At 32.7% G+C, this 17,995-nt stretch overlaps 1 protein-coding gene across 1 annotated transcript in view; it reads left to right on the top strand.

Annotated features, from left to right (window-relative positions):
- Positions 1 to 17,995, top strand: part of ABCD2 (ATP binding cassette subfamily D member 2) — a 49,661-nt gene that overhangs the window by 10,203 nt on the left and 21,463 nt on the right. Inside the window, exons 3-6 of the mRNA XM_063075171.1 lie at positions 1,564 to 1,685; positions 4,681 to 4,849; positions 5,612 to 5,706; positions 8,674 to 8,819. Coding sequence (XP_062931241.1) covers positions 1,564 to 1,685; positions 4,681 to 4,849; positions 5,612 to 5,706; positions 8,674 to 8,819 — 532 coding nt within the window. The remainder of the gene's footprint in view (positions 1 to 1,563; positions 1,686 to 4,680; positions 4,850 to 5,611; positions 5,707 to 8,673; positions 8,820 to 17,995) is intronic.

Below are 17,995 nucleotides of genomic sequence, written 5' to 3' on the forward strand. Positions count from 1 at the left end.
ATAGTTGTTTAGGAATTTGTCTTCCCTCTCTTACCAAGCTGTAAGCTCCCTCAGGAAAGAATCTGAAAATCGCATTTATCCCTGTACGTCATACATTAGCTTCCCTAATTTCTTGCATATCTAGGTGTTCAGTAAATATCTGCAGGGTTAATTTTACTTCATATTATGCATGGATCCCTTTCAAAATTAGCTGAGCTGTCTATAAGCAAGTAAAGGTAAAAATATCTGGTAATTATAGCAAGGTACAAGTTATATAATGTCATTTATATGGGAAAAAAAACCTTTGACATAAATGAGAGAAATAAATATCAAAATGGGCTTATGGCTAAGTATATCATTGCTCATTTCTTCATTAATTTATAATGTCTAATTTGAAATTTTGGAGATAATCTATAGAAGGACCAAGTAGAGAATCAAATTGATGGAAAGATTGAAGTAACAACCCAGAGAAAATAATTTTGAAGAATAAGACTAAAATTGAGTAGATTTTCTATAGCAATAATAACTAGAGAAAATAATAACAGCTGATATTTAGAGCACTTACTGTGGGCCATGAATTGGCCTAAAACTTCATTTGTTTTTTCACCTTTTACCCTTATAATTCAAAGTGATAGGGTTGTTTGAGATAATACTATTATTTCCCTCATTTTAGAGATGAGAAAACAGGTGAAGAGTCGACGAGTGTATTGCCCTACTTACCTTACTGTTTGCCCATAAGTAGCGAAACCTGGATTTAATCTAGTCTGACTCCTAACTCTTAAGCATAATTCTGCATTGACAGTAATTTAGGATGTTCATCCATCCATTGATCCATCCACTCATCCATCCATCCAGTACACATTAAGGAATGCTATGTGGTAGACACCATGCTAAATACTAGAAATAAAAAATAAAACATGGTCTTGACCCTCAAGGAAATTATAGTCCATGGGAAGAGACAGACAAGGATTTTCAGGAAAACCTGTACTAAAGAATTAACTCTTGAAGAAAGAAAAAGACCTAGGCAAAAAAGGAAGAGAAATATATTAAAGTCAGAGGAAATCACATAAGCAAATACCAGAAGATTAACAGAGTATGGCATGTTTGAGGTACAGCTGGACTACAGGATGAGATAATGGTTGAGAAAGTTAGACAGAGGCTAGATTATGAGGTCCTCTAATTTGCATTTAAATTAAAGAAACCACACCATAAATGTTTGCTTATATTCAAGTTAGTAGTATTTATTGACCACATCAGTAATAGTTGATTGCTCAGTAGTATTTTATTGCTGCCTCCTGAGGGCAGGGAGTTGGATATAGAAAGGTTTGAAAGAATGCTAAATGAAAATAGTCTTAATTTCTAAAGATTTAGTTGTCCTAACTCTTCTAGAAAAATAATATAACAAAATGAAACTTTAAATGAAATCGGGTAAAAATACTGTATTTCAATAATTTATTATATTTCTAGGAAATTGCTGATACTAATGAAAAATTAACATGTGGTTGTTTTAGCCACAATTTAGTTTGTATAAAATAAAACATTTAGTTACTTGAAAAACGTGATAGTTTTGTAATTTGCTTTTAGATCTAGAAGATGGCCAAAAACAAGCTATGGTTAGTGAACGGACGGAAGCCTTTACCACTGCTCGGAATTTATTGGCCTCTGGAGCTGATGCTATTGAAAGGATTATGTCTTCATACAAAGAGGTACTTTCATTTTTTGTTGCCAATTCAATTAAAATAAGATATATGAAAATCAAGCAAAGTGTAAATTTACTCGATGTACTTAGTATTTTGGAACCATACCTTTTCTCTGTCAAAAACTGCAAAGTTTAATCAAGATTAAGGGCAACTCCCAAGTCTAATGCTGCTAATACCTTTTATTTTTTGCACTATCAAGTGTTTCTCCTCTCTTTCCGTCTATAGTATGACATATTTGTTTTTAACTCTAGAAAAATTCCCTTAGATGTGGACTCTGGAGCCAGGGTGCCTAGATTTACATTCTTGCTCCAGTACTTGCAGATTATGTGATCTTGGTCTAGTTCCTTAACTCATTTGTGTTTCTGTTTCATCATCTGTAAGATGAGAATAATGCTGACTTTGTAGGGTTATTGCAAGTCAATACATGAAGAATACTAGAAACAGTCCATATTAAGCACTCTATAAATGTTAGCTAATAATATTACTTATACATCTTGTAAACTTTTGTTCATCCTCCATTGATGAAACCTCACCAACAACATATTAAACTTGCTCTCAATTCCACCTTCTTCCTGCCTTTCCTGTTTAGAGGTAGGTCTTCCTTTTCTGTGCTCATCTCTGTGTCATCTGGTGCTTTACCACATTATAAGTGTCACCTCCTGCACCAGACCCTGAACTCCTTGAAAACAGGGACTATCTTTCTCATCTTTACATTCATAATATTCATTTCAATACATGGAATATTGTATGTGGTTAATAAACATTTGTTAAGAGAATGGTAATAAGACCTGCATATAACACAGGATTAAGATTAAAATCACTTTATTCAATTTAAATATTACATAATATTCCCAGGAACAGTAATTTTCACAATTAATTATTCTTGTGGCTTTCATATCAATATAAATTGCTAAAGCATCATTAAAAATTTAGCTGACTACTAAATCAACCTTTAATAAACTATTTAAAGGAGTTATAAATTTTGTAATTTGCTGTTAGAACTTTTCAGTTTCTAACAACTGATTTATTGAATTGGGTTTTTTTGTTTTCTTTTGTTTTATGAAGTAAAACCAGTTATTCGGAGCCACATACCAAAACAACTCAACTTAAAAAAAATTTTTTTTTTTTTGGTCTTTTTGTGACCGGTAAGGGGATCACGACCCTTGGCTTGGCGTCGCCCGCACCGCGCTCAGCCAGTGAGCCCACCGGCCATTCCTACATAGGATCCGAACCCGCGGCGGGAGCGCTGCTGCGGTCCCGAGTGCGCCACGGAGCCGGCCCTCCCAAATTTTTTTTTTAAATAGTGATTTTGATAATCTGCGGACACAGTCTTTTGATGTAATAAGTTACTTAAAATTAAATGACCAATCAAAATTTTGTTCCTCTCACTTTAAAATACTCTGCTATCTAAGCCACAGAAAGAATACTAATTCGTTTTTCTAGGTTGTCTCCAACTCAGGAAATAACTGCATTTTGCTTTACTTTGCCTGGATTTGCTTTGAATCATAGAATGTTCACTTCCAGAAAGTCTTGCTCTGCTATGACAGCACATAAAAGGCACCATGCCTTCTCTGCCAGCTCCAGAAGGACCGAGCTTCCATTTTACAGGTTTAGGGCAAATCCCCTATCTTGTGTCCTAAAGAAATTCATCCACAGGCACATTCTTCATTTCTTTCAGACACCCTCTACCCACTCCATCCTCCATCCCTGTCCACTAATTTATTGCCTCCTGCCTTTCTTGAACTGACCTCTACTTTTGGTTTTGAATTTTTTTTCTATGCAAATATTTATATTTGCCCAGGTTTCTTTTGAATCCACATTTTGTTAATCCTTAGCTTTTTTATTTTCCCTCTACTTGGGAACCCAAAAGTTTCTTCTAGATAACATTTGAGAAATTTTCCTTTAAATAACATATAGAAATGCCATACTAGTGTAATTACAGACCTCTCATCAGTAGAGACATGTGGTAGAAGGTTTTTTAACAGTAATACCTACTGCAAAACTTAAGCAGTAACAAAAATCGTACACAAATGTCAGCATTGTTTTATTCTGCAATTTATTGCTTAAGAAGCATTTATTAGTGGCATGCCTTGTTTAGTGGTACCGGTTTCCTAGTTTTTGTGCTTCCCTTTTTACTGAGAAATATGATCTTGATAGGTGGTGAGTCACCTTTCACAGTACCTTGATAACGAGGTGTTCTGTTAATAGAAAAACTGCAGGAGATTAACCCAAATTGGACAGCTGGCAGAATGGGAGCAAGGCACCATTCTGCTGAGCCTTGTGGACTAATGCAGAGATTTATCTCATCTTATAATCTTATCTAGAAAAAATAATATATGTAATGTTTTTCTTTGGGCATATAAATCATGTTTGGCTTGAAAAGAAGCTGGATTGTGAGATTCATCCTGCAAAGGATTTGAAGCTTTTCACTGAGCTTGTTCTCAATGTTTGTATCCTCTAATGTGGGTATTTTCTCTGGCCAAATATAGGAATTTTGACAGGTTGGCTAAGAAACATTCATTTCATAATAAGGAAAAAAAGGTACTTTTCTTCTATTTAAAATCTTTTATTTTAATTAGAAAAGAGATACTAAAGATAAAGGATCATAATTTCACTGAATAATCTTAAGCTTTTCACAGAATTTCTAATTTTCTGGAAATGAAATTCATCATGTAAATAGGGGCCAAATCAGAAATTTTACTGAAAGATCCTTAAGCATCACTAATATTCTGAAATCTATACATTTCATTTTGAACCTTGACTTGAATGAATAATTTTTATGTTTTTACAATTGCGATCAAACTTACATTGACATCTTGTTATATTGCTCCCTTGGTAAGCTTTTTTACTGTCATTTGTTTTATCTATCAGAGGTATTAGCTATTTCTTATGTATAATAGAATAGGATCTTTCACATTAAATCAAGGTTACATGATTACATATTTATTTAAAATTCTGTCTTGGGCATATTGGTTCTATTTTATCTCTCTGTTGATTTTAGATCACTGAATTAGCAGGCTATACTGCCCGAGTATACAATATGTTTTGGGTCTTTGATGAAGTAAGAAATGGCATTTATAAGCGAACTGCTGTCATTCAAGAGTCTGAAAACCTTAGCAAGAATGGAGCTAATGTAGAATTACCTCTCAGTGACACATTGGCAATCAAAGGTATTAAACTCAAGTGTTTTTATATTTTTCCTTTATTTAAGTGTTTATTTCATCAACAAAACCAAAGTTTTTTAGAAGATAGCTTATAGTAGTTACAAGGCAACAACATTGAGATAACCGACATTACTTCAATAGCTACTCCTAAAATTAGTACTGCAGTTCGAAAGGTGATGACTAACATTACTATTAGAAAACAATGTTATGCTACTTTTATTTAGGACAAAATTTCCAGAATTATTTTGTAAACTGAACATATGGCAGAATGAATTGTTTGCTTTTAAAATTCAACTAACAAATAGAAATAGAGCTGATGTCATATTGTTTTTAAATATCCTGTGTTTCTAAACTTAAGTTTGGTTAAAATATTTTTAAAAATTGCATTATTTCAGGTCTTAATTCTCTTTTTGCAGTACTGTGTTTTTTCTTTAGAAAAGGTAAATTAATTTAGGGAAATAGAGTAGTTGTAAAAAGAATGGCTGGGTTATATCAGATTAAGTTTAGCTTTGCTATTGTAATAATGTTGACATTAGATTATTGTAAAATAATGTTTCTCAGAAAGATTTTCCAAATGTGTCAAAGTGTACATATTTACATTAAACTTTGCTTCAAATATGTATATCTATTTTACATTTGTTTCTATGACTTAGTTCTGTGAATTATCTTTATATCTGAATTTATCTGCTATACTGCATTAAACTTTAGGTTATTTAATGGACATAACATGTGATAGCTTTCGTAACTTAAACTATTTCTTAATTACAGGAAAAGTTATTGATGTGGATCATGGAATTATTTGTGAAAATGTTCCCATAATTACACCAGCTGGAGAAGTTGTGGCTTCCAGGCTAAACTTCAAAGTAAGATGATATTCAAGAATCTTCTGATTGTTGCCATCACACTAATACAAAACAACTCAGAATTCATGTACCTTATGTTAAATACTTGGAGGAGCATATGGAAAGGAGGGGAAATCAAGAAAGGTATGCACAGTGGCTCAATTACAGAAGCAGTTACTTCTTCAGAAAGCAGAGAGAAAAGAGAAATTTTATATCTACTGCTTTATTGCCAGGTTGAAAATCAAAATTATGGTGCATTGAGAGCCTATCCAAGATAACTTCTGAGAATAGGAAATCTCCTCAGAAATAAGTAGCTGCAAATAAATTTTAATATTTTTCCTTATAGGAATTACTAAAAAAAAATACAATATATTTACTTAAAGATGAGGGTAGAGGTCATCAGTAAGTTTAATTCTGTTAATATGCATTCTCTAACTTTGATTTCTGTTTTAAATAATCATGTTTACTATTAGGAAAATAATCAGAAGATTCATGGATAGAAATTTAGTTTTTAATTTTGTTGAAAATAATTTGTTATTTAGTATCCTATGTCTTGATTATAAAAACTAAGATGTAAAATTATCTAATAAACCTGAGTCCTTGATTTAAAGTATGATAAAATTCAAACATACATTTTGGAATTCAAGTGCAAAATAATTTACTGAAGAGCATTAGTGACTGTAATGAATGCAGTTGGGCTTAGTTCAAACAAAGACATGATTGAATTTGGTAACAGAATTACAAACATGACAACATATGTGCTAATAATTTAGTATGAACCTTAGTCGAGGTTTAGTTATTAAAGATGTATTTGCTGGAAGTCAAAAGAGGATGAGAGCATTGAATAGAGGAAAATCCTGCGTTAATAAATTTAAGAGAAACTTGTGTTTTAACTACAATTTGGTTAGGCTTTATTTTTACACTTTTGACCAATGCACAGGGTGGTTTAATGATTAGGATCTGACTAAGAGTACCAGTTAGTTACTCATGGCAATATGGAATATTTAATTAATTATTAATAGTTTAGCAATTTATAATTTGACATTTGTATAGATTTTTTTTGTTATGTTAGGTTTTATAATATCAATTCTTGTTACTCCATTTATTAGATAAATAGAATAAGAGTCTTGAATTCTGCTACCTACTAACAACATTATTGTGGACATATCATGCTCTGTGGAAAAATTCAGAGCTCAGTTTCTCATATATAAAATGAACTAAAAATACTTAATCAAGTGAAAGGATCTTATAAATTTTGAAGTTCTACAGAAATATACATTATTATAGTATGCTTTTTGGGCAATTTATTTCTTACTCAGACAAGGAGTTATATTTAAATTCTCAGGTCCCTAAAATACGATAGAAAGTTCTGTTTCTTCTGATTGAAAAATAAGTTTCTAGAGGAAAAGATTCTCATCCTTTTCTTGGCCTTCAGAATTAAAAAAAATCATTTACAGAAGGAAATTCAATAATTGTGAAAGTTTTCTTTGCCTCACACTCACTGTTTATTAAATATGAGAACTTATACTGAGAAAAACTAGTATGAATGTAGAAAAGTCTTTAATTGCCATTCAAAATGTTTTAAATTTCTGAGAATTCCTAACAGAGAATGACCCTATTAAAATATTTTGTGGCTATGCTTTTCATCATGGCATATACCTTTAAAAAATCATTTGGAAAGTGTTTACGTTTCTACAAAATTAAGCTTCCTTAATCCTCTCGCTAGTGAAAGAACACAAGCAAATCACAAAGTTGATTTTTTCTGGGCTCTTCCCAGGATTTTCTCAGTATGCTAACAATGTAATGCTCTTTCATCTTAGAGTTTTCAGTATTCTGCATCATTGATACTTGGATATTTGTATCCATTCTATACAAAGCTACATCTACAGACATCCTGTAAATTTCTGCCTCTCATAGTTTCATATTATATTGATTTTTTGTATCACTGATTATAAAATATTATTTGTTCTTAGAAGTAAATCAAAATTTTAAATGGTGTTTCTATTCCTTGTTCTTCACAATGCCTTTTAAATGCCATCATAAAGGGCTGGCTGGTTAGCTCAATTGATTGGAGTACAGTGTTATAAAACCAAGGTCAAAGGTTTGGATCCCCATACCAGCCAGTCTCCAAAAAACTACATGCATATACCATAATAAGACAACTTCTCCATCCTTTTGAGTGGAAAGAGAATCATGAAATTTAAATCTTAAATTTAAATGAGAAATAAGATAGAAAATAAGGAAAAGTATACAACAGATAACAAATAACCTTTGTTTTATTGATGAATATTATGTATAGAATATTCTCTCATATATTATAGATAATATTCTATATATGTGTGTGTTTTAATTCATCCCTAGACGTGAGACTAAATTACACTGGCTTGCCTCTGTCTTGATTTAGTAAACATATTTTCTCCATCTGTGAATAAAGCAGAATTAGAATCATCTTCTGTCTCTGATTATGGGCTTGGTGATTTCTGTAGCATTTGAGACTGCTGAAGTACAAAATTAAACAACCCAGCTGGCTCTTTGGATAGCTGTGCTTTGCAGCTATTAACTCCAACTGACTTTCAGTTGTACTTGAATTCAATATAAATTTAATCAAATATTAATGCAAATAAAATAAAATTTACTATATTTTAATTTAAATTTTTGTAGTTTGTATTATTTCCCATGCAGTTGTATTTCTCCATATGGGTGTAATATCTGGTAACAAGACCTCAATTAAAATTTTGAAAAGCCATTGCTCATTTCTAGACATTCATTTTCTTTGGAATTGAATTACTTTATGATGCTGTTAGCTTCAGAGAATAGACAAAAGCCAAAGTTGATGTTCTCAACCCTGATATATTTTTATTTGATTTCTTGCCCATTCCTAACTTATCATGTGTTTGAAAGCTTTTAAAAAAATAAATCAGTTTTAAAATGCTGCCAAAAGAAATCATTTTTAAATGTTGCAGTTTGTAATTTTGTTTCTTACTTTAGGTACAAGAAGGAATGCATCTTTTGATAACTGGTCCCAATGGTTGTGGGAAAAGTTCTCTCTTCAGAATTTTAAGTGGGCTCTGGCCTGTGTATGAAGGAGTTCTCTATAAACCACCTCCCCAACATATGTTCTATATTCCACAAAGGTAGGTAATTTTTTTTTTACCATCACAAGAAACAATTTCCTTTGGCTCTCAAATTATTTTGATTCCTCATGCTCTTCAGTTTATATAAACAGGGTGTACATTGCAAGATCCCCAGTGGGTGACTGAAGCCACAGATACGACTGAACCCTATACACACAGTTTTTTCCTATACATACATACCTATGATAAAATATAATTTATAAATGAGGCACAGTAAGGGATTAACAACAATAACTAATAACAAAATAGTACAGTTATAACAATATACTATAATAAAAGTTTTGTGAATGTGATCTCTCCTCTCTCTCTCTCTCTCAAAATACTGTAATATTTTCAGAATATTTTTGATTGCTGGCAACTGAAACCAAGGAAGAGGAAACTGCAGATAAGGAGGAGAATACTGTATCACCCCACTTTTATTACTGCTTTGATTATAATAGTCTCCGGGACAATACCACTTTTCATTTTCACATTTGACTAGATGTAGTGAATACTCAAAGACTGCAGATGTTAAGTCTCAAAGAATAGCAGGCTATTCCAAAAAATAATTAGATTGCATTAGATGTCATATTAGAAAAAATAGTACTCAATGTACACATCTTTCCATCAAGCTGCCATATATTCTAAAATTGTACATTTATATTTAAGAACCACTATAAAAATCTTTATTACGATTATGCTGTATGATTAACAGTTTGTAACTACCTTAATTAAAATTGATTTACTGTCAGAATGAGTATAATGTATGCATAGATAAAGAAGTCTTTAGCCATTGTCCCTCATAGCAATTTAGAAATGTCTAAACACAAAGTTACACACTTGAGAATTTAGAATATTCATTGTGTATGGGACAAGATAAAGTTTGAAGAAGAGACCCTCCTCATGCTCATCTGGCCCTGTAATTTTTCCATGTGTCTTCACCCTGGGTTAAGTAGACATCACATGTTGTACTCCCACTCTCCCACTGTATCAGAGGACTGTTCTGAGGAACCTAATAGAGCAACTAGGCTGGAAGTATAGTACCAGCACAAATATAAAGGTTACATCGAGTATGGTGTATTGCATGTCTCTTTTGCCCCCTTTCCTTTGTCAGAGAGTGCTTGTCCTATCCTGCCCACTGGTCTAATTTTTAGACCATATGTAGTTAGGCAGATAAGATTTTGCAGATTTTTTTTTTTTAAAAAAACCTATAGTAGTGGTAGGACGCTACCTGGAGTATAGGAGGATGAAGAACTGCATTGGCTGAAAATGTTGGAGGTGAGCAGTGTCATGGATAACACAAAATAGACAACGTCTTGTGACAGCAGAATTATTATTTCATTCTCTGTATGCTTTAAAGTCCTTTGGGAAACCTTGTGATTCTAAAAGCTAATAATACTGCCAAAAGTTTGAGTTTCAGACATTAATGTGTTTAGTAAACTGATTTAAATTTTTTATGTAGGTTATAAGGCATAGAATCATGAGGAAAATTTTCTGTTATATAATTCTCTTAATGCAAATAAATGTACATAAATAAATTATATATTTTTAGCCATTTTAAATTTCATACATAATATAAAAAGTATGGTTCTTGAATATATCTTTTATCTGAGCAAAATAAGACATTTCCGGGACATAAAAAGGTGAATAAACTCCAGTCTTTGCCCACAGAGTGACTTAACTATGTTATTTTGCAACAAACAAATCACTGGGAAACTTCTTCCAAGCTATGAAATTTACTGTTGCCTAAGCAAAAAGATCAACTCCAACCCAGTTAAGGAGAAAAATAAGGATAAGTCTATTTTTTTAAGGCTAAGAATGTGTTTTAATAATTACTTCTAAAAGTCATTTTACCTTGATTATATAACTTTTAGAAACATAAAAATATGTATGTATGTTTGAAAGATTTATAGGAACATTTTCCTTGCAAAAAGCATGGAATTTTATTTAAATACATATGTAAACTAGGAGAGTCTAAATATGGGATTCATTTCTTACATTCTAAAAGCTGCTAACTGATGTTTTAAGTAAACCTGAAAATAATCTTATACATTTTAATGATTTGAAAGAAAGCTGTATTGCAATCTATTTAAAAATATTTGTCATTATATTATAGAACGTTTAGTATACTAATTATCCTGATTTGACCATCACATATTGCACACAGGTATTGATATTCAACTCTGTACCCCACAGATGTGTACAATCAACTATGTTTCAATGAAAAAATATATGTCAGTAGGTAATCTTAAATATTTTTTATGTATTCTTATTAATGAATCTTATAATCTAATATTTGTTGCATTAATTTGTAGCAATAGAATATAAGTTAACTAGTAGTTTTGCAGCATAAAAAAATCAGTATAGAATTGATACTTACATATGAACTTCACAAATCATAAAACAGAACTTTGTAATAACTTCCCTGGATTCACTTTTTGTGATTTAAAGACTTCTTGGTAGAGGATGGATCTCTTTATGGATTGAGCAAATGTACATTAATTGTTATTTTCATGGGAAAAAATAGAGTAGGCTTTGTTAAAGTTAATTTCCAATAATGTCACATAGTATACAGAAGAAAAGTGAACTACTAAGAAAAAAAAACTTCTAATTAACCATATTAGGCCACTTATTTTTTAACAAAATCTTCTCAAAGAGTGCTGCTATGGCTCAGTTTGCAGGCTAGGAAATCTGAATTCTTATAAAATTGTGAGATCACCCCAGTGTTTTCCCAGTTAATGTCTTCCAATACTTTGGCAATGTTAATCATGAGAACCAGATACAAGAAAATCTGGGCCTTAGTTCAAGAATACAAATAAAGAATTCTGCTAGATAAATTAGTTTCAAAACAGCTTCCTCTCATCCCATCTTTATGAATGATGGCATGTAGTAACTACTGGAGCATTTGATAAGTTTTGGGAAAGAAATATTTCATCTAAAATGTAGATTAGCCACTCTAGATCTATGGGCTGGTGTTTGGTAAAGTGCTTAGTTTTGCTCAGGTCGTACTTTTAAAAAAATATTTTGGCACTTTTAAACTGTTTGAGACTGAATTTCCTGAACAATGTGACTAAAACTCATGATGATTGAAACTCATTTCTCCCTGCTTTATTAGCCATCTTGACCCTCAGGAAAAGTCTTCCACTTGGATGCAGATCCTAGATTTCTTTTTTCAATTTTTGGTGCAGTTTCTGTCTTCCCAAGTCCCTAAGGACAGATTTATGATCCCCTGTCTTGCTTTCACAACTGCACTAATTTATGGCCCATTAGTCACTTACTAACCCCCTGGTGAGTTTCTGTCTTCAGCCATTAAAGCCCCTATAGCCCACCTTTTATTTATTTATTTAGTTCACCTGCTAAGAAAATATTATAATATTCCTAGTCACCAAAATGAGAAATTGAAATATTTAGTGGGAGTTGGGGGATCAGAGAGAATGAGAGAGAGGAAAGGAAGTCAGGGAGGGAAGAAAGAACATGTGTTCACTGACAAAAGGTAGCAAAATATTGCATTCCTTTATACTATTATTTTTTAATCCTCCAGAGGATCATTTGTGTACATCACATTATAGCTCTCCTCAGCAACAGTCTTCTCCATTGGGTACCAACCCACCATGTAATTTTGTTCCCAATGCTCCTGAGCTCACTGCCATTCCTTGGCAGAAATATCTCAGGAGAGAACCATGCTCTTCTTACTATTCAAAGCTGCATGCCCAAATATGAGAGTACTTCAAAAAGTTCGTGGAAAAATAGACTTGAAAGATAATACGAATCTTTCCATGAACTTTTTAAAGTACCCTCCTACTAAGGCCAACAAGATCTGAAATACATTCAGACTTCCCACAATTGCGTTTGAAAAGGTCACGTACAACTATCTGTCCATCCATAACTTTGGAGTCTAAGTGAAAGGTTAGTAAAGTGAAAGAAGGATTGTATTGTAAGGATAGAATTAAATTTGACCAAACATTTTTAAGAAGAAAGAAAAAGGGGAAAAATGAGAAAAATTACTGGAATATTGTGCTTCATATCTTAGAGAAATTATTGTACATTTCAAAATTTTAACCAGTGCCTTGCTATAAAATACTACGGAGATATACAATAAGACACAGTCTCTCTCATTACGGTGCTTACATCTCATTTGGTTAAAAACAAAAACACACAACTAATTGCAATATAAGCCAGCATAAGTGCCTCAAGAAAGGCAAGAAATGCTATAGATGTTCAAAATGAGGAAAAAATGGAACAATGTGCCATTTTTCCTGGGTTTTGAGAGTTAATTAGAATTTTAACAGTTGTCATGAATTGCATCAGTTTCTCCAGCATCTAAATACAGGAATACCACAGATTTAAGTGAGCAAAAGTTTTTTTTGTGTGTGTTTTGTACACTTCTAAGCAGGTCTCTCCTATCATCCCACCCCTCCCCTAACACACCAAACTGAGAAAAGCAAATATTTATTAGACTCATCGCCACTAATATGTCATCAGTACATACTGGAAGTAATAGTGCCCATCATCTAGGTCCTTGAGCACTGCTGAAGTGTTTCTTTTAGCTGAATTCTTTGACTTACTTTTTAAAGTTCCCTAGTTCTTTGGATGTTTGCCATTTCCCCAGTTTCTAGCTAAGGAGCTCATCTCCTCTCTCTGAGTAAACAACACAGTCTTATGTGTTAAATTGTGCAGACTGTTAATGCTTCCTGAAAAACATAATAAAAGGTGACAGTAACTTGCTTTCACAGCATTCATTGTTTTTGTTCTCTTTTGTCAGAAGATATTCTGAAATTATAAATCACGTTTTATTTACCAGTTCAGTATTTGTTTACAAACTACTTCATTCACAGGGTCATATATTCAAGTACCACATTGCTTAATCTCCTAGACTAAATATAAATACTGCTTAATAAAGTAGTTATGAATCAAATTTTAAAATTAAATACAACATAGAAATCTTAGATTTGATTGTAAGCAGGAATTCATTATTAATTAGATTGTATAGTAAATTATATGTAAATAACTTTGTGACATATGCGTGAATAGAGCATATTGATTTTGCTCTGCGTAAGTCATGCTAAATTTAGTATTGTAAATAATCAAGTTGAAATTCATAGGTCTTATAGACTTAGAGTTATATAGCAGTTCAGAGCTAGGGTTAGAATTTATTGAGTCTTTGGATACAAACTCTTTGTACTTACTGCCTCTCACTTTCAGATTAATAAAATTATCATATTAAAACATCTTTCTATGATGGAAAAAAACTCCACTGGGTTTCATCTTAAATATTTCCTCAGATAATTATAATTATTTAAAGCCTCTAGCACTGTCCCAACTTTCTGAGGAATAACAAAATATCATTCTTTATAGTTTGCATTTACTTTTCAAAAATCTCTATATTCTTCAACTGTTTTTCTAATAAGAAAACCTTATGGCATAAAATCTCAGCTTTTAGAAGTTTCAGTATTTAATCTATATTTTCTTTGATGGCATTTCCACTTCTGCCCTTTAATGATATAGCCTATGTCTTCTTGAAATTAAGTAAATTAAAATTGGTGTTATCTTGAGAATGTTGTCACCTCTTGAGATAATTGATGGATCCTAGGGCACCTTGAACAAGGGCTGAGCATCTCTAGCCTATTACTAAAAAAATTTACAATGCGTGAAACAATTACTGTGTGCTAGTCACTACTCTCTATATATTATATGTTTCTCATTTTTCTGTGTGAAACTTAGAAGGCTTTCGTTATATCCCTATTTTATAGATCAGAAATCTTAGAAGGTTGAAGTCTTCCAGCGGATAAATGTTGGAGAATGCTGATGCTAAAGTCACTTTGTCTTGGTTATTGCTAGCAACAGGGGAAAGGTCTGTGAAAAATTGCTACTCTCTTACCTGACCTTGCAAGTATCACCAGCTAAGGTTGTTTGCTTAGTGTGCTGAATCTGTACTGATAGCAAGCTACTGTTGGAGGCAGAGGTCCTTATAATCTGGGGTAGAGGGCAATTAACTTAATTTTAACATAAAGTTCAGCGTGGGTTCTTGGATATTCTTCATACACGTTAATGTGAAGGAAGATGTATTCTTGTATAAAAGTGAAATTTCTTTAAATTAAACTATGTTCAATTGACTTTCAAATGAGATTATGTTCTCTACTCTTTCCTATTCTTCTAAAATCCATTTCTCGTTACAATTTTAAATAAAATTTCAAAAATGTTCCCTTCATTTTAAATAAAAATTTTTGCAGAGATATAAGCAAATCTTAATTTTCACTTTGTATTATGCATTTAAAAAATCATTATTTACCCTTTATATCATCAGTAGAAGAGATCATCTCTTACAACAGAGGAAAGACTGGTTTTTTTTCCGGAAGTTCAGCGGTAAGGACAGAACACTTAATTGCTAGTAACACCAACATGGACAAAACGGCACTGAGCAGTGAAATGTATGTGCACCAAATAAGTCTTGTAGATATTTAAAAATATGAACTTCTTCTTGGATTGTTTCTATATAAATGCCTTCCAAATTCAGGATTTCCTCTTTGGAGGGATAGGAGAACTCCATGCTGTATAACATTGCTTAATCTATACATGTAAAACCAGATGATGGCTATTAAAAGACCAGGAAGCACATGAGATCCGGAAGAAGGTTAGAAGACCTAATTTGCCTCTTTTCTGTATGGAAGGACAGGAAGGATGCTGTTGAAGTATTTTCAGTAAGATCCTTGCTTTTTTTTTTTTTTTTAACCTCAGATCTTAGATTAAAAAACGACAAATAGGTCTGGAAAAGGCCCTAACTAAGAATATGGGGAATGCTAATTTAAATATCTCAATCACTGCCTCTTCTCAGTCTCTAGCTTTTCAATCTTTTGATTGTTAATGAATCTCTAGATGCCAAAATGCAGATAGGGAGAGCCTCTTGAGGACAAGGAGTACATTCATTTAAGTAAGAGGCAGGCTAGCAGGCCATTGCCTGAGTGGAATATGGGTCTATAAGAGCCACTGGAATAAAGGAAGAATGTGATGTGGCTTCAGCGGGCCTCCTCAAAGAGCTCCATACCTAATAGGTCACACGTACATTGGTCCTGCTGCTACCAAAGTAGACAAAACAGGACTTAGGGAGCTGGGATTATACTAGAGCAGACTTCACCCATGTTGTGTTACTGTTGAGCAAATCTTTGTGGAATACAAACTAGAAAGGGCATCTGCATGTCTCTGTACAACACTGGTGGTATCCTAGGAAATCTGTTATAACTGTGCAATAAATATTTGATGAATGACTGAATACGTGAATGAATGAATGAATGAACACCTCCACACATTTGTTTTCTTTTTTTAAAAAATTTATTTATTTATTTACTTTTTATTTATTTATTTATTTATTTATTAAATTTTATTTTGTCGATATACATTGTAGCTGATTATTGCTCCCCATCACCAAAACCTCCCTCCCTCCTCCCTCCCCCCCCCCAACAATGTCCTTTCTGTTTGCTTGTCGTATCAACTTCAAGTAATTGTGGTTGTTATATCTTCTTCCCACCCCCCTGTTTTTTTTTTTTGTGTGTGTGTGTGTGTGTGTGTTAATTTACATATTAATTTTTAGCTCCCACCAATGAGTGAGAACATGTGGTATTTCTCTTGCTGTGCCTGACTTGTTTCACTTAATATAATTCTCTCAAGGTCCATCCATGTTGTTGCAAATGGCAGTATTTCATTCGTTTTTATAGCTGAGTAGTATTCCATTGTGTAGATGTACCACATTTTCCGTATCCACTCATCTGATGATGGACATTTGGGCTGGTTCCAACTCTTGGCTATTGTAAAGAGTGCTGCGATGAACATTGGGGAACAGGTATACCTTTGACTTGATGATTTCCATTCCTCTGGGTATATTCCCAACAGTGGGATAGCTGGGTCGTATGGTAGATCTATCTGCAATTGTTTGAGGAACCTCCATACCATTTTCCATAGAGGCTGCACCATTTTGCAGTCCCACCAACAATGTATAAGAGTTCCTTTTTCTTCGCAACCTCGCCAGCATTTATCGTACAGAGTCTTCACACATTTGGTTTCTAATGCAGTCTGGCATCTTACACTAATTATGAGCCATTTATTTATTTATTTATTTATTTGCACTAGATATGTTGCTTCTTTATAATGGGAATAAATATCTGTCACTTAACATATTCTTTAGGAAATTATTTTAGCCATGAATAAGGCTCAGTAGCATTGCTGTAATTAATTGACTTCTATTCCTTGCTTTGTAACTATTAATTTTGGCAGTTGGCCAGTATGGGGATCTGAACCCATAACCTGGGTATTATAAGGCTGTGCTCTAACCAACTGAGCTAACTGGCCAGCCAAATATCAGAAACCTTATATGGCAATCTAATAATAAATGCTCTTGAAGTTGAGTTTTAGAAAAGTTTGCATTCGTAACAGCGTGGCAATATTTTGATTCTTCCACTAATATTATTTTTATTACCTGGAAATTAACATGGTCCCTGCTCTTAAAGGGCTGTGCTCATCTCTGTTTTGGACCCTACAAATACTTTACCCTTAAGATAGAATTTCAGTAATAGTAAATATCTCTTTTCAGTTGAATATTTCTTCTTTTTTGCTACATATTTAATTTAAAAATATTAGGGATGACTTATTATGCATTAGAACTCAAATCTAGTTTTTGCTATGCATGAAAAAAATTTGAAGGCATGATTGGTCCCAGCACATGCATTTATGTGAATTATTAGTAGCTAGATTTATGGCTTTCAGATTGCTAACTTCCTATTGCTATGACAACACAGCAGTACTTAGTGGTACATTATTCTTAAATTTAACACATCTCATGCCTTAAGTATAGTTAATATTGCTGTGAACTTGTTATCAATATTGTTCCAAATTAAGTTTTATACTTTAAAAAAAATTTGTTTTCTCTCCATATAGACCTTTCATGTTACATTTTTTTGTTAGTGGTTGAATTGTCTTGTTTGTCTACAGCTTAGGAAATATGTAACATTTTGGGCTCCAAGCCTCCAGAAGCTCCAAGCACAAAGACAGAGCTAAAACTTCTCAATGCTCTCTCCTTTCTGTTTGCCTTGAATAGAGAATAAAGTATAAACTTTAGTAAACATCAATACATTTTATCAGAAAAATCATAAACTGTCAGATATTTAAATATTAACACAGAAAATTGGGAGTATAATGCAAATTATAAA

The sequence above is a fragment of the Cynocephalus volans genome, chromosome 12 (genome assembly GCF_027409185.1).
Source record: "Cynocephalus volans isolate mCynVol1 chromosome 12, mCynVol1.pri, whole genome shotgun sequence".
NCBI classification, from domain to species: domain Eukaryota; kingdom Metazoa; phylum Chordata; class Mammalia; order Dermoptera; family Cynocephalidae; genus Cynocephalus; species Cynocephalus volans.